General features: G+C 33.4%; 1 protein-coding gene across 1 annotated transcript in view; it reads right to left on the bottom strand.

The window, feature by feature from the left end:
* DACH1 (dachshund family transcription factor 1) overlaps positions 1-24,836 on the bottom strand; it is a 396,950-nt gene that overhangs the window by 17,263 nt on the left and 354,851 nt on the right. The window contains exons 8-10 of the mRNA XM_010978779.3: positions 17,206-17,353; positions 13,835-13,978; positions 13,233-13,301 (exon numbers count right to left, since the gene is read on the bottom strand). Coding sequence (XP_010977081.3) covers positions 13,233-13,301; positions 13,835-13,978; positions 17,206-17,353 — 361 coding nt within the window. The remainder of the gene's footprint in view (positions 1-13,232; positions 13,302-13,834; positions 13,979-17,205; positions 17,354-24,836) is intronic.

The raw sequence follows: 24,836 nt of genomic DNA, 5'->3' as shown, positions 1-24,836 counted from the left end.
GCACACATTTGAAGAAAGATATGGGCAAGTGGGCCTCAAAAGTATGTCTGAATTCAAAGCAGTTAGGGAAAGTTACTGCAGTCATTCTAAAAAGCTTGGAGAGCTGTTCTCTTTACTTGTGACTTAATTGCTCTTTTCAATTTGGTTTATGTATTGATAATCTGATACATGATGAGTTTTTGGGGTTTTTTTTGATTGAGAGAATTTTTTTCTGTCTTACTATTATTATCAGAGAACATAAATAAACATTTACCTTGTTCAGGGTTCCATTTTGTTTTTCAAAATCTGTCATTTTACATAAAAATGTCTATTTCTGAGTTCCCTCAGAAAATACACTTGGCTGCACTGAGCTTATGGTCCTACTGGGCAACGGTTGACTTGAACCCAGAACCATCTGTTGAGTTTAGAAGAGGAATGCATTTCCCATTCCTAGTGTCTTACATCTAATTTTTTCTCATTTGTGAAATTTCTCTCCATTCCCAACACTTGAACTGGAGAGAGAGTCTACACTGTGAGATTTCATATAACTTTGCTTGGAGAAATTTCTAAAATCCAGTCCAAAGACCTGAAACAAGATAGACTTAAAACTATACTAATCAGTGTAAGCCATGAAGAAAAAAATAAACATTGAAATTATTAATACAAGTAAATATCATTTCAACATGGAAGTCAAATAATTCATTCTTAATATGTTAAAATGGGAATTTCATAAGTGAATGCAAAATCACAGTATGGAATTGAGGTTGAACACAGCACACCTGATTATGTATGGGAATAATTTATGGCCTAAAATCTCCCCATCCAGTGCTCTTTCTCCCAGGGAGAAATAAATAAAGAATGAGAGTCAGATTCAATAATTTGTAGCCATCATTCATCATTTTATAGGTATAATTAGTAAGCTTAGGTGGAACTATGTTTGGAGATTTACTATCTCTGGAGTATGATTATCTATGAATTAGAAGAGTCTGCGGTTACTCCATACTATATGAAAATATAAACCATATTAAGAAGAATTTGCCAAAATATAATAAAAAGAATTAAGAAGCTCTAACACTTCCATCTTAAATGAGTCAAAAAAAAAAACTAGATTATCTTTTATTTAATTTGGAAAAGGATAAATAATCATACAGAGCTGAAAATGAATCTTCCTAAGTCATGTGTTTAAATTGACATAAATATTGAAATATTGAAATCCACCCTTTGTCATGAATTTTTTAAATGCCTTGAAAAATCTGGGGATATAATTTTCATTTTCCAGCTTAAAACATGCTAAAAGGAAAAGTATGTGTCACATAATGAAAATCATATTCTTTGGTTTAAAATCAATTTTTAAAATCCAAATAATGTTTAATTTTTACCAAAAATGAATACTATTGCAAGTACTATTACATTAAATTTGTGTAGGATTGTAACAGCAGATTCTTCTTAGCCTAGCCTCTACTTGTAAGTTCCTTACATATATTAATTCACTTAATCCCCATAACAACTCTGTGAGGTGAATATTATGATCATTTTCTATGTTTTACAGGTTAGGAACTCTCATAAACAAGAAGTTTAATTTACACGCTCAGTGCCATACAGATAACAGACAGCAGTGTGGAGATTTGAACCCAGGCAGTCTGAATCCAGAATCCATGGATCCATAATGGACCATGAATAATATTTTGTTTGTGTGTGTATTTATGTATTTATGCTCATGAAAATTAGATGTCTTTGCCACTTTGACAGGACAAATATATCAGCAATAGAGCAGGTCTTAGCAGTTAAAGGGAGTTACCAGGGTCACAACATTAATGAATGTCAATACTAGACTATGGCTCTCAGTCTAGCATTTCTCTCCTAAGACTAAATAGTCTTAACATTAATTCTAATCATCCAGAAATCAATTATTTAAATTATCAATATTAATGCTAGAGGAAATCTGTATTGGCATTTATTTTGTAACTGATTAATAATTATTTTTGTAACCTAATGGATTTATTTTCCTTTTTATATTAGAGAAAATATGAGAAATTGTAAATTATGAGAGCGATTTCAAGGGGGGAAAAAAAAAAAACTGTTGCCTAATGAAAATGCCTTTTTAGTTCCCTGAAGATGGAATCCTACAGGAAACCAAAGTCAATTTAATTGATATTATCACATTACTAAACTTTACATGGAAAGAACTAGTATATATTTGCATTTTGAATCTTAATCCTTATAAATGTATGCCACCCTCATTATCTAGCTGAACATTTAGCTGGTCACAGCCACTTCATAAATTATCATGAGATACAAAGATGGATGTCACATAGGAGGAAGGCATATGGAGTCAAAGGCACTCAGAGGTCTTGAGTTCACAGTCTGATTCCTTTCTGACCACGTTCCTCAGTTTCCTTACATCTAGATTAACAAAAATAATGCATGTGGAAAAGCTATGCAAACTTTAAACTGCTTTGGGCGTGTTAATTGATTTTCTTTGCAATATTCTGACTCATTGCTGCATCCAAATGAATGAATACCATTAACAGAAAACCAGTGTCCCTTCCCTTATGTCTCTGTAACTTCTGGGATCTCTCCTTACTCTCTTCCCCAGCTCTCTTGAATATACCTACTCTTTGGCACTCAATGAAATTTTGAATTTCATCCCTTCCAAGGCACATCTCTTGCTTTTCACTATGATCTTAGTGCAGGAGAAACCCCTGCAGCAGGCAGATTTAGGATAAAGTTAGAACTGTATTGCTTCTGCCAGAAAATACTGTCAGTCAATCTCGCAGTTGTTAATAAGAGCAAGTGTATTCTAATGGACTAATTTCTTTGAACCAGCTAAAATATTTTCAACCAATGAACCATTTCCCAAACAATTAAACACACTGATTTTTCTCATATATCTATCCTCTTGCTGCCTACTATTCCAGCCATAAAAATAACATTACCATTGAAAGAAATGATACGGACTTTGTAAATCTTACTTTTAAAATGAAATAGTTATATCCATTTATTCATTTACCAAATGCCTTGCCACCTTTGAGAAAGGGAAATTGGACTTTTTTTTTTAAGTGCTGCTGTTGTAAAACGATACTGCTTGCTAAATAATGTGTTTGTTTTTCAGCTGTTGTAAGTCTAAAGAGATTTTTTGAATACTTCAATTATAAAAACATTTAAAACATACAAACTTGTTCAATTTTTATTTTAATGAAGATGAGAAGTTCATTAAAGAAGATAAATATTTCATTAGATGTTAAATAAAACAAAGAGATTTTTTGGCTTCTCTCAGCACAAAATTCCTTTGAAAGATTAATTAATACATGCAAATTATGCAAATTAGACCCATGCAAATATTTTATGAAGACAATTAAGGGAACCATTAATTACTGCTTTTTTTGCTTCAGTGAGATTCATTCATTTAATTTTAATTTCACTTTAACTGTTTTGATGTATAATCTTGCAGCTAAGAACTTTATCTTTCCTGGCGGGTCACTTAAACTTATAAATTTCATCAAGTGAGCGCGCAGAAATCTGTAAAGATATTCTCTAGACTATGCTAAGTATCAAGAGAAATTTCTGACACAATGCACTCCCAGAAACAGGGAAACTGGAAGGGAATGTGAGCTCATTCTTGGACAAGGTTCAACTACTGGAAAAGCAATTAATTTGCTTTGGCTGTGCTAATATAGGGGAATTAGAAAGTGTGACACAAGACAAATAGAAATAATTAGTTCTCCAAAATGATGTTCTCATTAATATGGTTCGAACAGTAGAAATAAAAAACATTATTGTGGCATGTCTGCATTCTGTCCCTAACCATGGGAGGTAGAATAATGCACCATAAGCATTTTCACATTTATAGTCTAAATGATGATGTTTCATTTTTTTTTTCTAAAGGAGAATTTACAGCAAAGGGTGTTATATATCTCAAATGTCTAGACATAAATATGCTATAAATTGATCACATACTTTCCAACATCATGTGTTCATGTACCAATTTTTAAATTTCATTTATAAAAATTCTTCAGTTTAGTGAATAGACTTAAAAATGAAGGTTCTTTTTCTGTAATTTAAGTATTTTAGGTCACTTTTAGAACCCCTAAATTATAAATAATGTTTCTCAGAAAGTGAAAGAAAACATGTATTTATACTCCAACTTAAAGAAGGTACTCTGAATATTTACTAAAGATGCTGTTAGATGGCCAAGCTGCTTCTGCTGTCTAAGAGTGGATACAAAAAAAGAAAGCAGGTTTTGTGAATAGGACCCACACGTCTATGTGATGAAATGGCACCGTTCTTCAGCTTTGGTAGATATTATACACATTTTCTCTTATGACGATCTCTAGTGAGCAAGTTAATTGGATACAACAGCCATCAAATTTCTCCCTTGATAATAATGCTGAAAAAGACTCAAAGCCAAACTATTATAAATAAATTTTTCTTAAATCTGAAGGTGATATTATACACTCTAAAAAAAAAAAATTGTATTGACCATAACGCGAAAACCAACTTTCTAAACTGTCTAGTTAGCCCTAACAATAAAAAGTATCCTCAATGAATATACATAGGAGTTAAAATGACAGAGGCTTATTTTCCTACTGATCCTCTGACTCCCTGTCAGTGCTGCGGCCAGTCACTGTTAGTATGGAACTATGAAAAGTTACAAGAGGACATACATTACCCTCGATATTTGTTGAGCTTTTTAATGTTTTCTGAAAACAGATCTTAAAATTAAATTTTTTTCTCACACAGATAACCTCACTTCATGCCTCCTGAAATTTCTAAATGTCCTAAACTTCTTTTGCATATGTACACTGCCCACACAGATGGATGTTACACCTTCTAAATTAAGATCATCTGTGACTTTCATTGATACACTGTTGACTCTTCCATATCACTAATTATGATGTTAAATCAAAATGGATCTAGCATTGATCTTCAGGGCCCCCTGCTAATATCTGTCCTGATTTCCATTTATCACTATTCTTTGATTATAGTCTTCAGACAGTATTCAAGCCAAGCCAAAAACATGTTCATAAACAAGCCAATTTAATACAATTTTCAATTTTATCCATTCTAATAAAACATTATTATATTTTCCGTTAATAATTGCCATGTTTCGGTCCTTAAAAGCAATTTAGTGTACAATGTCTGTTTCGTCTTTCTCAATCCCCAATTCCAATTCATTGTTCCTGATGCTCTCTGTATCCTCTAAACTCTCATAGAACCTACCATCTATTATATTACTTTCTCTAGGAAATACGATGTCAAGCATACTATAAACTAAGCCCAATCACTTGGCCTTAATTTACTCTGTCTAATATTTGGGCAATGGAATAAGAATTAAAATTACATCACAAAACCTCATTTTATGTCACAACTCAACACAAACATGCAATGACAATCATGCTTTTTTGCTGTTGTTCCATAAGAGCCAGGAGTTTAAAAAATTAGCTCTATGGAAATATACATTAAAATAATTTTATGTAGGTAGAATTCTAATGAATTGCAATTTAAGACTATCTTGAGCAGCTTCATACTCAGCTGCTCACTATGTATGATTTGATGTATAATTAGTTTAAATTATATAAGAAGACATTTCCAACAATACCTACAAAAGACCCTCCACATTGGGAGTTTAAGCACATTTACCTACATTCAAAAGCAAGATTTACTGTTTTCATACATGTCCTAAAAGAATAAAAATGCTTATACTGAAATTATAAGAAAACATTATTCTAAAATTTTATAAAACATTAAAACTCATGAGTGTCTCTGAGACTTTCTGTTTAGTAATAACTCCGATTGTCTAGTTGAATGAGTAGTTAACAATGACCTGTGATGACTACGGAACATTAGCCTGTTTATTGGTTCCTGCTTGCAATCAATATCATCCTTTGTTCAACTTAATCAATGCTGTTTAAATTGATTAGCTGCATTTGAAATGCTGCCAAACACCAGAGACCAGTGCCAAGAGACTAGGAGTAAATTTATTATTGTTTTGTTTTGTTCAGAGTAATATAATTCTAATATTTATTTTTTTAAGACCAAGAATAATAGTTTGAGGCAATCCCTATGGCAATTACATATTTCTAAGTGAATAAACAATAGTCACTATGCACAGCAGGCAGTCCAGAAATCAGTTTTAAGCAAGCCCCCCACCCCTCTTTATAATGAAAGCCTGCCCCTTTTAAGCTAAATAAAGACATTTTTATATATAGAAAATTAGGTTCAGGTAACAAAAAAATTCTTGTAAATGTCTGCAACACTTTAGTATGAGACTAAATCAACATTATGTTATAAATAAAGGCCAATTTTCTGAAAAGAGAGAAGTAAAATATATATTAGAGTAATAATAGCTTCAGTGTTTACCAGTGGCTGGGTACTGTAAATAAGTTAACTCAAAATAATAAAATTTAATATTAACAGCTAAAACTTAACTGTGCAGACTATTGCCCCATACACGCTAAGTGTCTTACATGGATTCTTTTATTTAATCCTCACAGTAATGCTCTGAGGTTAAGCAATTACTACAGGAGGGGAAAATAAAAAGTTGCAGAAGAGATAAGAATCTAGATCTGACTCCTAGCATTTCTTAATTGCAGATTCTATAGAGATGTCTGGAGAACCTCCATTCCGACATTAAACTCATGGATTTCTTTTTTAAGGATTCAAAATAGAAATATGCATAAGACAATTATGTGAAATGAAATTTATTTTATTTTATACTTAAATTATAGATTTTAGTTAATTTTTATTTATTTATTTATTTAGGAGGGAAATAATCAGGTTTATTTATTTATTCATTTAAATGGAGGTACTAGGGATTGAACCCAAGGCCTACTGCATGCTAAGCATGTGCTCTACCACTGAGCTATACCCTCCTCCCTTGAAATCAAATTTAAACAATACTTTCACATAGATCTTTAAAGTGGTAAGTTTAGTGAAAGGCTCAATTTAGGACCTTTACAGTGTAGAAACCTTGGGATACCACTTAGCAACTCTGTTCAAACACATGCTGTAGAAGAAATGAAGATGCCCTTCAAATGTCTTAACTTAAGTTGTAGAAATGTAGATAAGTCTTTTATCTAAATATGATTAATTTCTTAATTTCTTATATTGACCTTTACTTTCTTCATTTAGAGGCGTTCTCCCCAATGTGTAGACATGTCTATAAACATGGTATAGGCATAAATGACTGAGTGAAAAATAAAAAGGGAAAAGAAACATTTTTTCCAAATGTGTATCATTCCCTAGTAGCTGTCAGTAGACTGTTTTTAACTTCCGAAGTCATTAACAGGCAATGTGCTAACTATCCACAGTGAGTAATGGGGCTGCAAGCAGTTATCCTAGAAGAGAGACATGTAAAATCCAGACAACAGGGCATGGAGGAAAGAACAAAGACTCTGGGGTCATAAATCTGAATTTAAATGTCAGCAACCTCACTAACTCACAGTGCAAATGCGAGAATGTTAATTAGCCGTTCTGAGTGTTCGTTGTCTCACCTTTAAATTAGAATATACAGGAAAGGCTCAATAAATACGAGCTCCTCATCCACCTCCCTATTTTAATAAGCAAATACTCCACTTATTGTGTAATATCACTGAGTCTAAATGAAAGAAAATGTATTACCAGTATACTCAGTATGTGCTAGAGCATTTGATTCAATAAAAAAGTTGATAAAAGATACAAATTTCACTCATAAGTATGGCTGGCATAATGTTTTGCATCTGTAAGTTAGTAAACAAGTAATAATAACAACAAATTTTAAAAGAACCAACATTTTTACAATCCTAATCTCAAAACAATCAAGAAGAAAATAGGGAATGTGAAAAGTAATTGGACTAAATTATATTCCCAACTCCAATTAACTCATGGTATAACCTTTAATAAATCAGGTACCCTCACTAAGCCTCAGTTTCTTCTCTTGCAAAATGAAGAGATTTAATTTCTCTTTAAAGCCCTTTCCCAGTGCTAAGGCAACAACAGCATGTAAGTGGGCTTAGCATTTCATCAGTGTTCAATAAATCTTTGTTGGATAAGTGAATAATTTTTAATTTTAGCATGTATCTTCAAATATCTAGGAAACAGAAAGAAGATACTTTTAAATTGGAAAAGAAAAAGGTTGTTAATGTGAAGGGCAAGTCTTTTATGTCCTTTTATTAGGAAAACATTTGGTTTTCTATGATCTGAGATCAGTCAAAACAGAATAAAAAGCCAAACAGTTTTGATTATGGACATTGGATGTAAATAAAAGAGACGCACTTTCAAGTGGAGTCAAGATTCTGCAAGAATAACTTGCAGATAGTCTAAGAAGTCAGAGGAACTGTTGTCCATATTCCCACTGATTTTTAACAACTACTTTTTGGTTTAAGAGGACTAATTTTTTACTTGGAAGAAAAAAGCAAAAAGCTGCTATTTTGAAAGTGAACTTTCCAGACTTTTTGAAAATTTATAAAACACAGAGATAAAACTGTACTAATTCATGATTATCCCATGTTACAGTTCATGTCTATATATCGATCACCTCAACAATTTATAGAGATTAAATTATTTGAAATTATAAGAGATCAGAAAAGAAACATGAGGTTAATGTTCATTGAACCAAAGAGGAAAATGTTATTTATGATAAAGGTGATTATGGTTTGTTAAGTTAAATATAAATTTAAAATGGGGGTAAGTGAACATTCTCAGAATTCAAATCGGAGGTCAAACGTGCAAGAAGAAAGTAGCATTAGAAATGCATACAGGGCAAATAAACACATACTGCTAACTCAGTTATCAGAAATAAAATGTCATGCTGCCAGAATTTGCAGTCCTGCCAGGAATTATACTGTCCTTTGTTTCCTTCCATTAGTCCCTCCAACCAAAGTCTGAGAAAAGTCAGAACAATAGGAATCCTTGACATCCATCCACAAGATCTAACCAAGGTCCTAATTCACCAATACATTCCTTTAGGGAATATAGCAAGCACTACAATTTGTCAAACCTCTAGGCACCATAAATGTGGCACAAACCTTTGACACATTAGTAAATGTCAAGCACACAGGGCCCAGGGACATAGCAGTGAACCAGAGGCACGGTCCATAATCTGCCTGGCTGCCATCCAGAGAAAGGAGGAAGAAGACCCTCGAAAAGGAATCACCAGTGCACAGCATGGAATTGTGGAGAAGAGGAAGGTATGGTAAGAAATTCTAAAAGGAGGAGCTAGACCCCTGGGTCAGGGAGGTGTTGCAGGGGTGAGTGTGGAGTCTGGGAAGCCTTCCTGGAGGCTGTGATTTCTAAGACGAGACTGGAAGGATGAGTAAATAAAGGCAGGAAAGAGGGAAAAATGCCCCTGGTAGGTGGAGAAAGATGTGAGGCTTTCCAGAAATTAAAAAAAAAAAAAAAAAAAAAAAGGGAAAAAGAAAAAAAATTGCACTGTCATAGAAGAACAGAGAGTGGCGGCAGTAGTTGTGATTGTATATAGAAAGCAAGGGAGGGAAATGTCAAGCTTCACTCTTCCCTCATTATATACTGAGGGGGATATTGGACTGAACAGATGAAGGTACTACAGAGAAGGAACATAGAGGAAGGCAGGTTTGCAGGAGGGAGAGGGTGGAAGATCTTTTAGGTTTTGCGCACTAGACCCTGCGGTCTCTGTGAAACAGCTAAATACAAATTGGATATTATTTGAAGCTCTTAGATGTCTGAATTGGCTGGAGAAATATTTTTGAAATTGTCAAAATATATAAATTAAATAAACCGGATAAGGGGATGCTATTGCCTAGGGAGAGAGAAAAAAAAGAGACTAGGATTTAGTTGAAGATCCCATAATGTTATTGACTCACTGCATATACATTGTGTGGTTGTGCATTTGTATGTGTGGGGGCTCAAATTTTGGAGGCTATTTATTAACAAGTCCAAATAAATGTTCAGTGAGTATTTAAATGAACTCTGTCTACTGTGTATATGTATATTCAAAATATCTTACTAAAAGCTTTAAAGTAAAATAAAATTTTTAAACTCCAGCACAAATCATGACATATAAATCTGTAAGACTCAAGGCATCAGAGAGTTAATCACTATGCAACTCAGCTCTTGAAACAAGTTTTTAAAATTGTTTTTTGTTTATTCAATAGTCACAATATCTCTACCAAACTCGTGAATTTTGACTTAGTTATTAGAAGTATCAGCAATGAAAACTTTATTCCTGTGTAATATGAGATGATTTTCTTTACTTATCAAGATAAGGAAGTAAATTATTTAGGACCTCGGCTCAGAAATATTTTCTAAACTGCTTTTTGGTTTCCTCTTCCCCACCTCTCTAGTTTTACAGAAATGGTGGTACTAAATGCCAATGAGGCAACATTTCTATGGGGGTAACTGAGTAATATTTAAATGCCTCACTGCTAGGTGACTAACTCTTGGGCCAACCATGGCATTTATTTATTGCCAAATTTTCTTAAAAAAATCAATACATGACAAGTTTAAAAAGAGGTGGGTTTCCTTTTTCTTCCCTAAGTTTAATTTATTTTGGAATACAGAATAATTTCAGTTATGGTTGGATTGGGAGCTAGAAAGAATACAAAGAACATCATAACCTCCTAAGCTTGGGGATGCCAAAAAGGTACGTGAAAGGAGCAAGACACCGTGTTTGCATCATTGGTTTTTTTTTTTAAGACTTTCTTTGTTTATTTATTTATTTAAATGGAGGTACTAGGGGTTGAACCCAGGACCTTGTGCATGCTAAGCACACACTCTACCACTGAGCCACAGCCTCCCCTCATGTCTTTTTTGAATTGTGAGGCAGCATGTGCTCATAGCTCCCCAAATGCCTGACACTTTTACAAAGTAGCAATGAGTTCTGGTTCTTTCTTCTTTGCCTGTCCCATTCTTGTGCTTAGACTCAGAATGTTACTGAACAGTCGTTTAATCCTCTGATTTCTTCTCTTCACAGTTAATTGTGTTGCTTTTGTGAGCTTCCAAATTTATGAATTTAGTTTCTAAGGTTAAAAATAAAAACACTTTCAAAGGTTTAAAGGAGGTTATTTAGTGGAGTTAAAGTAGCAAAATTTGATCTCTTTGCTTTGATATTTTAAAAGGGGTAGTTCAAGTGCTAGTGAAATAACTTTTTAGCAATTAACACATAGAAACACAGATTCCTCTATAGTCTTTTTTTTTTACATTACATTTGAGGAAAATCGTATTATCTAATTAAAATCATTACTATTAGTTAAGTGTAATACAGAAAACTGCAGTGAACAATACAAGAAAATCATCAGAATCCAAGTATAAGTAGACAAAAAGTAGAATTATTACTGATCACTCACATTAGACTGGAGAAACATCTTTTTAACTGACAAGTTGAATGAATGAATGAAGTGAATAAATATTTCATATTACAATTAAACCAAAGCAATAACTAACCCTATAATAATTTATATTTGCCTTAACTTACTATGTGTAATTGTTATTCAAATGGTTCATTGCCTTAATTATAAAGTTATATGAGTGGGTTTTCTATGTTATACAAGTGATTGCATTCTAGATAGCAAAAGAAGGCAATTTATTATCAAAAATGTTCTTCAGAGTAGTAAGCAAATCATAATAGAAATGGAGAGTTTCAACTTATATAGCAAGACTTTAGGCATATTAAAATGTATATTTGAATATACATGAGTTTTACAAATTCAAATAAAAATAATAATAGCTTTATTAATGACGAAAATATTGCTGATAGCAAATTCATGAAATATATATTATATATTATGTCAACTACACAAAAATGTTTAATCACTGCTTAATAACCTTTTAAACCTCCCATTTATATGCAGGAATGTATTGTCTATAATTTTTCTTAGCTTCAGTTCTGATCACCTTGAGAATACTGTGGATACCAGATAATCTACATATCACATCTACCAGGAGACTTATGTGCTTTCTCAGATACACTGGACATTAGCTAAGTTAGTGCCTGAGAAGTCCTGGAACATGCAAACCAGGGCTGATTATTTATATTGGCCATACTGAAGTTACTGTCCCTGATAAAGAGAACTGGCTTGATTATTAGTAATTTGTTAGCATGTATATGCAATTCTTCAGAGATGCAACAGAAATCTTTTTATTTTAACACTATCATATGCACAAACACATATATAATTTCGCTCGTATCTGTTAATGTTCTAAAAAAATGAAGCCTTTTCTACATCTATAATTGCATTAATCTTAGATATCCAAGAAGATGTCTCATAATAACATATAGTTCAAGCCTTAGGACTTAAAAAATTATTATCATGGTCCCAGGTAAAGTAAAGAAGCAAAATCCATTCACCAGGAATGTTTCAAGTTCCTGATTTTTATTTATTGCATATATGACACTTGATAAAATTATATTTCCTTTACACTAAACGAAGAATGATTCTTGGGGAACTGATTAAGTAACACCATTAATGTTAAACAATATCCCCAAAATGACTGAGCTCGAAATGCAAAATAAAAGCAATTGGGAGGATTATAGCAGTTAATCATTGTAGGCTTCTCTTTGAAGAATCATCTTCATTTAATGCTCTTTTTACTGTTTAGTATTCATGTTGTTAGACTGAGTTTATTGTCTAGAATAGATGTTAGACTGTAAATGTTACCTTCATATTTTGCTCTTTCTTAATAATGTGGTCTTGACAATACACATATTTTGCTCTTCTGAGTGTTTTTAATAAAACTCCCTTTAGGATTCTATATATGATTTTGCTCAGCAGATTTGTGTTATTAAAACATATACAGTGGCACACAGAACATTTGGAAAATCCACATAGGACTGAACAATCTTATTTATTATTAGCATTCACCTGGCCTATTTTGCATGTACCTTGCATTAATTGTCACAAAAACGAAAAGAAGAAAATTTCAAATTTTAACCTCTACCTATTTGATTAACTTACGATTTTACTCATATGGAAAAGAACTTTTAAACCCTTTGTGTATTAGTCTGGGCTTCAAGCATTCAATAAAACACATTTACTGTGTCTAAGATTAAGTCATACATTGTTTAAAATTAATTATTCCTTTTTAATTGCATTGAATAAACAGAAATGACCTGTTAATTTAAAGAAAATCTATCAGCACAAAATGAATTCACTCATATAAACAAGCAAGATGAACTTGACCTTGTTTGAACTTGTTTTGATGTGGCCCAGATGGTAGGCTACATGCTTGAATAGCAGGCTAAAGCGGAGGAAAAACTCATAGAGCAAGATCTAGATTTATGGCCTTTTGCGAATTCCTACCTTGTATTGTCCTTTCAGCATCTGTTCTGCCGCCACTGCGGTCAGCTTCTATCTCTGGGGTCAGAGAGTCTAAAAGCACAAAAAGGTAAGAGTGATACACATTTCATTTGATTCTTATTGTCCTTAAAACAAAAAACAAACAAACAAACAAACAAACAAAAACAACCTGTTACTCTGGTGCTGAATTAAAATTACATACACCTTCATCCTCTTTTAAAGGTTGAACAAAGACTAGAACCATGAGAATGATCAAAAGATGTGAATGGAGAAATAATGTGAAATAGTTTCATAAAAACGGGATGGGGCTGGGGAAGTTTTCAGATGAAATATTTTATTACGTTTCGGGACAGACAGGTTTGGTGAAATAGAGAAGCAATGTCACATCTCAGATATTGAAGCAACAAAACCATAGGCGCACCTGTGAAATAAAGCATTTCTCCCAACACACGTGACTATCCCTCCCACCAGGCTCTCAGTGACAAGCAGAGCTCAGTGAATCACAAGCCACAGAAATACACAAAACCACAATCACGTGTCTGAAGTGTCTTTTGAGGTTTCAAAATGAAAGTCAGTTAGCCAGGCATAAAGATGCGTCCTCTTACCATTTAAGACCCTGAGACTGTCTGTTGAAGCTGCCTGTTTCAGTGTTTGCTCGGCTTGCTCACGCCGTTTTGTCTCAAATTCAAGTGCTTCCTGCAATTTCCTCTTGGCCTTCTTCTCCTTCTTTAGCCTCTTTTGAACTATGGCTGGAAAAGAGTGTATGCACATTATTTTTAAAATTTTTTGCAATGTTCAAACTTCCACAACCGTCTATGTTTTTTAATTATATTCTTTTTTTCCCCCTGCTGAACTATGCAGAGGAAGTTTAAAAAAAAATCCACTTTTACCTAAAATAAATCAGTAAAATGTCCAAGGAGGCCAATTTTTATTTAGCCTTGAACTATTACAAGAATGCCTTTAATTGTCTTATGTGGAGAGACAGATTTAATGGGAAACTAATTTTAATAAATATTTATATCCCCTAATAAGGGAAGCCTGATTAAATAAATTTTGTGGCTTAGTCTCTGCCCTTGAATCAGACTAAGGCAGAGTTGTTTGAACAGAGCAAACTTTTATAAGCATAACTCCTATCTCTTTATGAAGCCTCAATTTTGAGTAGTAAATGGAGCATTTTCCCTATAAATCTTTTCCCAAAATGTTACCCCAGCAAAGTTGTTAATAATTCTTTCCTGAAATTTTAGACAATGCAATAGATATTATTGTCTATGAAAAGCTAAATACTCTTAGTTATTGTTAACATATATAAGCAGATTGTTTTTGGATAAAGCTATTGCAATTTGCTCAGAGAAATGAATCATTTCTTCACAGCAAATGTATATGCAGTGTAACATAATTCAAGAAAGTTGCACTTTTACTCTGCAGAAATCTGGTGGGAGTACAAAACTTCACTGCTACTTATATGAAAAAGTATATTATGATACAAAAAGTTTATTGATATGTTTTTCTCCTACTGGACAACTTAAATGTATATAATTTGTAATCAATAAAAAGTATTCTTCACAAAAGATATGTAAACTACATAAACTGTACTACCATATATGCAATAACTGTTTTAACTTTTATATATAAAGCAAGTAATAAGCATATGAAAAGCATACAAGTGTTTTCTTTGAAGTAATTGTTTTTTGGATGGCTGATAAACATTGTGGATGTGAACGTAATAGAATCAGCATTAGAAAATCCTTTTGGAGAGTTAGTCATATGAAGTAATCACTCCAAGTTTGCTGTTTAATTTCTTACTATAGATAAAAGAAAAATATTTTTATTTAGCATGGTATTTATTCAAAATATAAAATGAGGTAATAATGACTCAGGTAAGAATTTTTGTTTAAATATCTATTTTATTTACAGTTTACAATGTGTCAATTTCTGATGTACAGCATAATGTTTCAGTCATACACATACATATGTATGTTTCATATTCTTTTTCATTATAGGTTACTACAAGATACTGAATCTAATTCCCTGTGCTATATAGAAGAAATTTGTTTTTTTATCTAGTTTCAATTTCTAATTTCCACAAATCCTGTTTTTATAATTATTAATATTGTTAAGATGGGAGACAATTAACTTGTCGAGTTTATTATTGCTGGTGTAAAATGTTAACAGAAGCTGTTTTTTTATCAAAATGTACATTGAAATTGACACATTATAACTGACTATACTTCAATAAAAATTTACATTGAGTACAGTCTTACAAGAAAAACAAAACTGACTTCAAATAAATGCTAATTTACTTGATTTAATAGTGTGATTATCATATGCTTATCTTAACAAAATTAGTTGTCTACTCTTTCCCTTTCCAAACATGACTGTGAGTCTCTTTGAAAAGAAACAGTAATTTCTGAATTATTCACTTGAAATGTAAACTGCTGGGCACTAATGTCTCTATACCCAGTGCCTTGCCATTGACAGCTTATTGTTTCCTGCTATGTGACTGAACCAAATGGGGTCGCCACGTTCTCTCTTCAGGGCAATACACTGCTTCAATAAACACATTAATAATACATTCTTATTGAGAGTTATTGCCTTTAATTTATTGTTCACAAATAATGAAATGGGTGGTTCGTGGTGTTATCTGTGAAATGTTTTGCCCTCTACCTCTAGTGCTTAAAAGAATAAAACAGAATATAAATCCTCCAACAGATTTGAACCAACAAAATTTTGAAAGTCTCTCCAGTAACCAAAAGATTACTTTAGGAATTTAAGGTCTGCTTTTAAGCGTTGTTAAAAAAAAAAAAAAAAAAAAAAAAAAAAAAAGACTTCTCTAGGCAAGATCAAAATCAAGACATGGCTATCTCATGGAAGATGGTTCCACGTAATGAACTCTTTGACCAGACTCATTACTCACTTAGAACATATTTCACTATTAATGTTTATCTTGCTTTGATTATTCCAGTACCTACATCTATGTGAAATCACTTTATTTAGAACTGTGCTATATGCCTGAGGTGACAGCCTCCCAAATCAGCCTCATCCCAGGAACCACTAGCTGTTGCTATACCAGTAGCTTTTGCTTTGTAGCAACTGATGAAAAACCTACTAAGTCCTGCCAGTTTTAAAAGCAAAACAGAAACAGTGGTTTATAAATGACCATGTCAAACACATAAAAGGAGAAATGTGAACTATTTATATAGATACTTATTAAATGAGAGAAAAGGAGCTCCCCTTTCTAGAATGTTGAGGAGAATTTTAGAGTTGAGGAGAAAGGGAAGTTGGTGGTAAAGAAAATACTCTTCAATCCATACATAAAATAAACACGCAAATATGAATGACCTTCAAAATTATCTATACTTGCACTGTAAAGTGTGTAAAAAGAAGCATTCATAGATTGATAATATTATTTTTACTCAATAAAAATTCATATCAGTTTCTACTTAATGTGTACTTGACCTTGTTGGATGAAAATGAGGCATTCCGAAAGAAAATTATACAAACACTCAACTTTGGCCATTTGTTCAGATATTCATCAGTCTTCCATTTCAGTTGATAAATATCTTACTAAATCTGTTTCGCTTGAATAATCAGTGTTTTCTATTCTAGCTTTATGACTTTAACTCAAGTTTTTCAAAGGGCAGTTGCAGATGAATATAAAATTTTCCTTCACGGCTGTCCTCTTATCAGAGCTCCTTTTTTACTTTAAAATTATGAATTCATTAAATGCTATAAGCAATAAAAATTATGTGATTAATGACATAAAGGATATATTTCAATTCCCTGAGATTTGAACAGAAGAGAAACCATGCACTTTGGAGATTAAGAACTATAATGAGCCCAGAATTCAAATCCTGCTGTAAAATTTAGCTACAAGTAGAAACAAAAAAGTTACAGTCTTGCAGTAAATCATCAACACAGTATTGCTATGTTGAGATTTTATGTAAAGTATTAAACTTATTGGGAAGTTTGCAAATACCTCTGTTCTTTTGCTCCATCGCCAACTGTTTCTCAAGTGTTTCCCTTAGTTCTCTTTCCCTTAAAAAATCCATCTTCAGTTCAGTTTTTTCAAGTTGAACCTGTTTTTCTTGAGCTCTGGCATTATCTATGGCAACTTTCAAGAGCCCCTGCACAAAGAAGATATTCATAATTGTAATATATGGGTACGAAGCACATTTCATTTGTTACTTTAAAGCATTTTAAAAGAGAAAAACCCACTTAATCAAATTCTTTCCTGTTGCTCATTCACTTGGTACTCACTAAGACAAATACTATAACTGAAGTAAAAAATGCCTAAATCTAATTAAACTATTGCAGGAAGACAAGTATTTTTGGCATGCAGTTTCAATGCTTCTAATTAAAATACCTAGATTTAAAACTATATGAGGGCAGCACATAACCACGTCTGAAAAATAATTCCTGGGAAGAAAGTTAGACTGGAACTCTTGCACTTGTAATTATCTGACATGGTTCATGCAGCCCCAAGTGACACTGAACTTGCCATTTATCTCTTGGGTACCACTCCTTACTGAGGTTATACTCGATGCCAGTGGTCTTTCCTTTCTCAAGGCACCGTTTGATTCTGCAACAGGGACTTGGCTCGCTCTTTCTGTTCCCCTTTGGAATGCTTTTCCTCCTAAGTTTTGCATGGCTGGTCCCCTCATTTCATTTCACCTGTGTTCAGTTGCCCATCTGGTAAAATCACCTTGCTATTCCCTCTTTAAAATTCTTCATAGCATTTATTGTATACCATCATCTATTTCTTTGTTCACTGCTTCATGTTGCATCTTCACCACTAGAATCTAAATTCTCCAAGGCAAGGACATTTTCTCTCATTGGGTACCACCTATCCCAAACCCAAAGATGCTTACCATAGAGTAGATTTTTAAAATTGATGAATAGAAGTTATAACACTGGTATATTTTTTGAGGTATATAATATATATTAGGGATCCAAAACTTAATGGCTTACTAGTGTGTTTTTTTTAAAAGTCATTCAAAACATAAATACAAAACAGAAACAGACTCATAGACATAGAATACAAACTTGTGGTTGCCAAGGGGGTGGGGGTTGGAAGGGATAGTCTGGGATTTCAAAATGTAGAATAGATAAACAAAATTTTACTCTATAGCACAGGGAAATGTATACAAGATCTTATGGTAGCTCACAGAGGAAAAAATGTGACAATGAATATATATATATGTTCATGTATAACTAAAAAATTGTGCTCTATACTGGAATTTGACACAACACTGTAAAATGATTATAAATCAATAAAAAATGTTAAAAATAAAAATAAAATAAATAAAATAAATAAAAGTCATTCAACATGGTTATAAATGAAGGATAACTTTTAAGGGACTATTTGACAGTATAATAATTCAAGAATACATCAAAAAAGCAAGGTATATTTATTTATACAACAGATTTTAAAATTATATATATATACATATGTGTAAATATATATTATTTGACTTACTGTATGCACTTTAAAAAATTTAGTAGTATCCTGAGGCTTTTGAAAATGAGATTATGAGAATATGTAAAATATATACAAAGCACTCTGCATGTATTCTCCACTAAGATGCTTTAGAAAATTATTAGGAAAATTATTAGTAAAAATCAGAGCTAAAACTTCTATCCTTATCAACTCAACAATACAAAAATGCTGTTTTGAAGAAGATATTTTTGCCTTGGTCTGTGAACATCAGAGGCTGAAGTTTTCAAGTGAAATTAGAAATGAAACGAAGTCTGTGCCATTTGCAGCTATTTTCTAGCCTGTGACCCCTTTGCAGGAGACAGCATAAGCAGATTGATTCAGGAATTTCAACTCCAGCTTGACTTGCTAGTGCAATAGGAATGTCCCTTTCCTTTACTTCCCCCGGGGTAGCATGATGACATGCCCTCTGTATTCTCTTTTCAAGCACATATGAATTATTTCATATTCATTATACCTGACCCTGAATTTTCTGGATTAATTCTTGTGATATGAAGCAGCTGGAGGGTTTCTACCTGGCAGGTCATCCCTACCCACTCTTTTGTTTTTAACAATAAAACATAGCTGCTAAGGAAACTGCCATCTTAACTCAATTCAGCAACATTCCTGTGTATGTTTCTTCTTCATCAGGAACAAACAATTAGTAACAAATGAAAGAGATCATTACATCAAGTGCCCTTTTAGATCACCCCAATTAAAACTTTAGTTTAGCTGTATTTTAATTCTAAGATACCAAATTCTAATTTTCTGCTCTGATTGCTCTTGTTGACTTATCTTTGAAAGATGTACTCTCTGTGCAATGTCTAGAGATTATTTAGCAAGATGCCAATGTTGGCACCACTTAATGTGTTGATTGGTTGTATTATCAGTAGCTGTTTAAAATAAATTACTATTAAATTATGATTGTCCTTGGCTGACAAAACACAATATTTTGGTGTTCTTTAAATATGAAACAATCATTATGAATAAACATGTTGAATAATGTTAAGCTGCAACTCTAATTTGTGTAATTTCGTCATAATATTTGTTGTAAAGTATGAAGTTGCTAAGAGCATTTATGTTTACTGTTTCCTTTTGTTACAGTTGCTGCTAATGTCGCTAATTGTAATACATTACCTATTCCTGCTGAATATGTCTGAAAAATACTAGCTTTTAGGATCCAGTACCCTCTAGGGACTACTTATTAGCTATATAAAATTAAGTTTCGTGTTTTAGACTTTAAATCAGTGCACATCAGCAGGAGTCCAGTGTGAACAAAAATCTGCACTAGAGCCAAACCAACGCATATACAAAAACATGTTACTGCCTGTGACAGCTCTGCCGCAAAAAATACAGAAAACCGATTAAATTTCAATGCAGCAGGGGGCTGGGAAAAGCAATAGCGAGTCGTGTTCGCAACACCTACAAATCACTGGGACACCAGTGTAACCAGCAGTCATAATAGTACTTTCAGATTTGTGTAACTTCTGTGAATTTTCCAGGTAAATCATATGTGAAAGGTCACACTCAGTGCTGGGTCTCACGTGGACGTGCGGTATCGAGCAAAATTCTATGATGACAATGTGATTTACGGTAAAAGACACGAGGCTTAACACATGAATTTGTTTCCAAGGGGAGGTCCATTCCTACAATGCTGAAGCTAGACAATGAGAATTCTAAAGAAATGCATTCTAGGCGTCACTTTTGGCACAGTAATTATTAAGGACAATGTGGTTTAACCTCAAATGTCTTTTCTATGAGACAGGCATAATGGTTGTCATAATACACACATATTTTGTTTTCTAAAATGATCTACCATGTAAATTAAATTATTTTCATTTTTTAGATAATGAGCCTCTCTCTCTCTCTCTAAATACACATATATTAAAGACAATGTGACTCTGTGATTAATCTAGGAATATCCCAACTATTTCTATAGCCTAGGAAATACAAATCTCTGCTTGTGTAAGGGGACTTTGAGTAATACTGAAATAAAAGAGACATTTCTTAATTTGCTAGTTAGATCCTAGAGGAAAAGCTTACTTGGTCCACATTTGTATTTTGTACAAATTTATTTTGGAACCAGATGACAAGTAAGGTTCCATGAGTGTCACTGAAACTCCTGTGACCAAATTTGTGCTCAGCAATTTGTTCTTCTGATGAGAGTGAATGCACTGGCTGAAGGAGGTCTTAGGCATCAGCCATTCTAACTAAAACCTTTTAAAGATGAGAAAACCAAGGTCCAGAAAGGAGCAGTGACTTGTCCAAGATCCCAAACTAGTAAGTTGACTAAGCCTAGATCAGAACTTCCCAGCTGATTCAACCTTTTTTTCTTCTTTGTTTAGTGTTCCCCCCCACCCACCCCAGGACGAAAAAGAATTGTGTCCCTTGAAACCAGGAGCTTTCATAGACTATATATATACACATAGTTGGGCTTCAGGACCCAGACAAAGCAGCTGCCCCTCTCCCTGCCAAAGAGGAGTTGTCCCCTTAAAAGACAGAGGGGAAGCCCCAAGTCCAGGGTCTTTCCTCCCAGCAGCACTCTTCCCAAAGTCCTTAATTTTATTCTCAGCAGGATTTTAACATCCAGCCTCCTCTCAATTGGGAAGGCAACCTCCCGCAAATGGAGGCAAAGCCCTCCTCCGGGTTGTTGGCCCTGGATTCAAGACCAGGGTTGCTGGGGATGGGGGGCTACTTGTTTTATTCACCCAGCAGCCTCCACCCCCTAACCCCCATCCTGGGCACTCCTCCTCTGCTCAGCTGTCAGCTATTAATCACCCCTACTCCCTCCCTCCACATTTGTGGCTTTCTCTCTCGATAGGAAAGTGAAGAACCACCCCATTCATCCCCATATCTGTCCCTCTTATAATTTCTTCCCATCCCAGGAGGAGCTCTCAGGCCTGGGGTGGGGCCCTGGGTGGCCGCGGGGGCAATTCAACCTGTGCACTGCAAAGGATGCATATATATATAACAGTATCATCTAATGCATTTTCACAAAAGCTCTTATGACAAAAGGTACAACTATACTTGGTTTAGTGTCATATAGTTACTGTTCTCCGAAGTCTTAAGATTAACCATGAACTCTCCAACAAAAGCACTTCCAGGTACCTACACTGGATGTTGGTGTCTAGAGATCTTATAATTGATGGAATTTCCTAAGTGATATGAATGATAAAGGTTAAAAGGGTATTTTGTTACTCATAATAAGCCCCTTGCAACTATACCTGAATTTAGGTTAGTAAGGTGACTTTTGGAAAGCGCCTAAGGATGGGTGAGGTTCAGAGAGCTTCTGGACTGGTCAGCATGTGGAGGTACCCGGTGGGTGGTTATGTCCAGAAGGCATGGAAGCACTATGCCCCTTCCCACATAACATGTCCTAAGCGTCTCTTTCATCTGGAAGTTCCTGAGTTATATCCTTTTATAATAAACTGGGTACCTAGTAAGTGAAATGTTCTAAGTTCTGTGAGCTGTAACAAATGAACTGAATCTGTGAAGGGGGTGGTGGGAACCTTCAATCTGTAGCCGGTTGGTCACAAGGACAAGCTATAACTTGGACTTGCAGTTGGCAATGGAAGTGGGGGTAGAGAGCATTCTTGTGGGACTGAACTCTTAACCTGTGGGATCTGATACTATCGCCGCATAGTGCTGGAACTGAGTTAAATCGTAGGGCACCCAGCTGGTGTTGCAGAATTGCTTGGTGTGAGGAAAACTACCAGACTCTTGGTGATGAGAAATGTCAGAAGTGAAGCACTGTTGTAGTAAAGCAGAGGAGGGGAGACACACAGGAATATTTTTCCTGAATAATGACACATTAAGATTGTTCAAGAAATAGTAGTTTTTTTAAATTATTCATGTTATTGTTGTTGTTGAATAAATTAGTAAACAAGATACATAGTCTGGATTTTTAAGAAATTAATGCTATTCTCTTCATTAGAGTAAACTGTTTAAAATATTGGCTATATTTTACTGTTTTTTTTTTAATGATCTCTTTCCACATGTGGTAATGGGAACAAAGGGGAGAAGATATAATGTATTATTATGATTAAAGATAAAGAGATATAATGCGAGATCAGTATATCTGATCTTAGTCTACCCGTATTTTGAAGCCAATGTACTATTTTGTTGTTTATCTTTTTGAAAGTTTCCTACCAACTCTTTTGTCAAACTCTGTTGTAATTGAAATTATATATTAGTAATGCAAATGAAAAAGACTATTAATTTCTTTTAAACTGTGTAGACTATAACATTACTGGCCATGATATTGAAATATAAAGACTAGAGTATGTATAATCAGAGTATTTTTGGTCAAATTATTTTTCATTGTCTTCCCTTAAAAATAGAAGTAGAGGATACTTCTTAAATACCACAGTTGGATTATGTTTAGTTATTAGACAGTAGTGAATCAATTAGGGACTGGCACTCATTGTGGTTTCAGCATCTCTTTTAAGTCTTTTTTGTTTGTTTAATACCTCTGTATAGACAAACCACAGTGAACCAAACTCCTATCATATATTCACTTATGTCATATGCCTTCAGCACTTACCTTTCTACTTTTTACTTACTTTCCTATTCTGATTTTAATATTTGTAAGCCATTTAAAGTAATTCTTGTAATATGATAAATAATGTAAATTATTTGCTCCTAATCCTCCATACAAATAAATGCCAGGTCTGATTGATAGCATGGACGCTCAGACTGAGAACAGTGGGTAAATTCTCCTTTCAGTGTGTTCAAATGGCAGCCAGTGATCAAGGTGTCACATCCAGTAAATTGATACTGAATATCTCATTTCCTCACCTAAAAATCTCAAAGGGAGTTCTCCATGGACATTGAGTAAGGCAGCCATAATGAAAGATCTCCCACATTGAAAAAAACAAATAAAATTCAATATAAAATACATTTTTAAAAACTGTAAAAGGCAAAATCTAGAATGAATCTGTGTCCTTCACTAAAGTGAGATGACTGTCCTTTATTGTAAATATCTATGCATTATTACTTTTAATTTCTAAAAACTCAAGTTTTAAGAAAAAAAAGTTTAGTTCCAGAAGGTAACCAAAATGTGGTATCCAAAGATATATAATATATATTTTATACTATATACAGCATATATATTCTTTCTACTACATGTATTTTTATACTATATATGATATATATATTCTTTATACTATATATTTTCTCTGTCCTATATTTTGTGTACATAATGTATTTTAAAATACAAGTAATACAGTATTTCTACTGGCCCTCTTTTAAAGCACAAAGAAATAACATTTATGAAAATTCAATTTCCATAATGTCATGGAAGGGACATCTGTAGTGACCACTATAAATTTTACATTTGAAAATGATCAAACTATAGACTATCATGAGTTAAAAATTAGAGCAATAACTCCTTAAACATTACTTTGAAGATTTTTTTGGTCATTAATTCTGAGAAAAAATAGACTATACATGCATTAAATTTAAATATAACCCAAAGTTTTGGGTTTAATTAAAATAGCAAATATACATAATAAAACTTTAATTTCAAACATGCAATTGTATGATTTTAAAAAGTGTAAATAGTTTCAGCTCAATTCGTTTTATTGCCATTGTGATAAAATACCTTCAGAGGAAATATGGAACTTTAAAGTTATCACACCAAAAATATGTTACCACTTGAAGCAAAGTAGAAAACCCCATTATATATAATTGAAATTGCAGAGGAAATTGAGGTAGACAGAATGTAATTATCCAAATTAGAATTTGGACAGCAAACACATTTATACTGTATGCCCAATAAGCCAGGGTCATGACTGTTTAAACATTCTATACCATTCCTAGGATATTACTGTAACTCAGTATATGTGGCAATAATACAAGAGCTAGCATCCATGACCTTTAGCAAAATGATGTGAAACCATTACTGAACATAAATCCAGCATGTATGTCCATTGTTCGTGTATATGTGTAGATGCACATGTGTACATATGTATTACGTTTTTGTGTGTTTATATTACGGTGCATGGAACTCAGTAAGATTTTTAATCTTTATATCACTTTACACATATATGCATTCACATATACATGTGTATATGTATTAAATCTATACATGTAAATATATAATAGCTACTTCTATATACATACATACATACATA

Source organism: Camelus dromedarius, chromosome 13, assembly GCF_036321535.1.
Source record: "Camelus dromedarius isolate mCamDro1 chromosome 13, mCamDro1.pat, whole genome shotgun sequence".
Classification (NCBI taxonomy): domain Eukaryota; kingdom Metazoa; phylum Chordata; class Mammalia; order Artiodactyla; family Camelidae; genus Camelus; species Camelus dromedarius.
The sequence above is the reverse complement of the archived record's forward strand: the minus strand, read 5'-3'. Positions and strand labels throughout refer to the sequence as shown.